Source organism: Austrofundulus limnaeus, unplaced genomic scaffold (genome assembly GCF_001266775.1).
Source record: "Austrofundulus limnaeus strain Quisiro unplaced genomic scaffold, Austrofundulus_limnaeus-1.0 Scaffold1928, whole genome shotgun sequence".
NCBI lineage: Eukaryota > Metazoa > Chordata > Actinopteri > Cyprinodontiformes > Rivulidae > Austrofundulus > Austrofundulus limnaeus.
This window is the reverse complement of record NW_013954330.1, coordinates 29,354-30,883: the sequence shown is the minus strand read 5'-3', so window position 1 is coordinate 30,883 and position 1,530 is coordinate 29,354. Positions and strand designations below refer to the sequence as shown.

The window sequence follows — 1,530 nt, the reverse complement described above, 5'->3', positions numbered from 1 at the left end:
ATATGGTGATAGCATCGGGGCTAACGCTAAAGCTAACAGGCTAAGCTGAGGTTCTTCTTCCATGAAGCAGCTCTGTTGTCCATCCATATTTTCAGTAACAGGCTGAGTCATTTCTACCTTCTCCTCTCTGTCAACACTCTCTGGTTTCATTTAAAAGAGTCAATCATCAGATATTGTCCAAGATTAACCTTCAGGGCGGATGTAGCTCGTTAGCAGCCTCGCACCGAGGGCCTATCTTTGTGTGTAAATAAACTGGCCCCGTCTGTGTAACATATTTTTTAACTTTTAGTTTAAAAATGATAAAAACTGAACATCCTACAGTATTTTTACAGTATTTATTTTACAATTAAAATATATGTTTATCATATAAAGTCTAATGTTACAACTAATCATGGATCCCTTTAAAGGAAAGTGAAACTGCTTGTTAGGATGATGTCTAATTTTTCTCTAAATCAAGTCTGTAGACAATCAGGATGAAGTTGAATAATTTCCCGGCTAACTCAGGTGCAGGGGACTCGTTGATCCTCCTGTAGCCCATCTTCTCGTACAGTTTCTGAGCCTCCATCTGCACCATAGAGGTGTGAAGGATGACAGCAGCGTAACCCCTGTCACGAGTAAAAGCTGCCACCGTCCGACACAACTCCTTAGCGATGCCCAGTCTGCGGTGACTTTGGCACACCGACATGCGTTTCAGCRGCAGGCACCCGGGTTCGTTTTCAGCGGGAACACAAGCCACCGTCCCAACCACCCGTCCGTCGCTCTCAGCCACCCAGAAACATGAGTCGGTTTGCATCAGGTAGGTCTTGCTGATGTTTTRGAGATCCTTCCTGACGCAGGTGTCGATGTACCTGTCGAACAGGCACCTGACCATGTACCTGGCTCCCAACAGGAGGAGGGCGACCGCCAGGACGGGGATCAGGAAGGACACGAAGCTGGTCAGGAGAGCGCAGAACGTGCACAGGAACACCAGATGGGTGAGCGGCTGCTTCAGGAGGTGCAGGAAGGCTGCGTGCAGGTGCTCGCTCATCCCCGAGATGAAGATCTCCTGCACGCTCTCTGCATCCTCGTCTCTGTACCGCCTGATCTGAACGTTGGCCATCTCTGAACGTCTGCAACAAAACGCCAAGTCAAAACACGAGGAGGCCATGAACCAAAATAAAAATCTGTTGTAATCAGTGACGTGCGGCAGGGCCTCACRTGTCGTCATGGAAAGAAACAGGAAAAAAAGACAACAAATCACATTAAAATGGTTTTATTTCTCCAGTGCTTTGTAATGTAAATCAGTTTTCTATTTAAGCTAAACAGTTTGAATATTTTTTTAATTGCTGAATGTCCTTATTTCCTGGACTGGTTGGCAACAGCAAGCTCCGCCTCCACTGGGATTGCACAGTCCCAATAAAACTGATGAATATAATGACTCGCTCAGAGCAGACTGCTATTGTGTCTGTTTATGTTGCCAGTAAAATGTTTCAAATACATTGTTACATACAGTGGGGAGAACAAGTATTTGATACACTGTTGATTTTTCAG

At 45.5% G+C, this 1,530-nt stretch overlaps 1 protein-coding gene across 1 annotated transcript in view; it reads right to left on the bottom strand.

The window, feature by feature from the left end:
* Positions 1-334: 334 nt before the first annotated feature.
* The window catches only part of LOC106536675 (probable N-acetyltransferase camello), a 3,298-nt gene continuing 2,102 nt past the window's right edge, over positions 335-1,530 (bottom strand). The window contains exon 2 of the mRNA XM_014033996.1: positions 335-1,109. Coding sequence (XP_013889450.1) covers positions 437-1,099 — 663 coding nt within the window. The 5' untranslated portion in view covers positions 1,100-1,109 and the 3' untranslated portion in view covers positions 335-436. The remainder of the gene's footprint in view (positions 1,110-1,530) is intronic.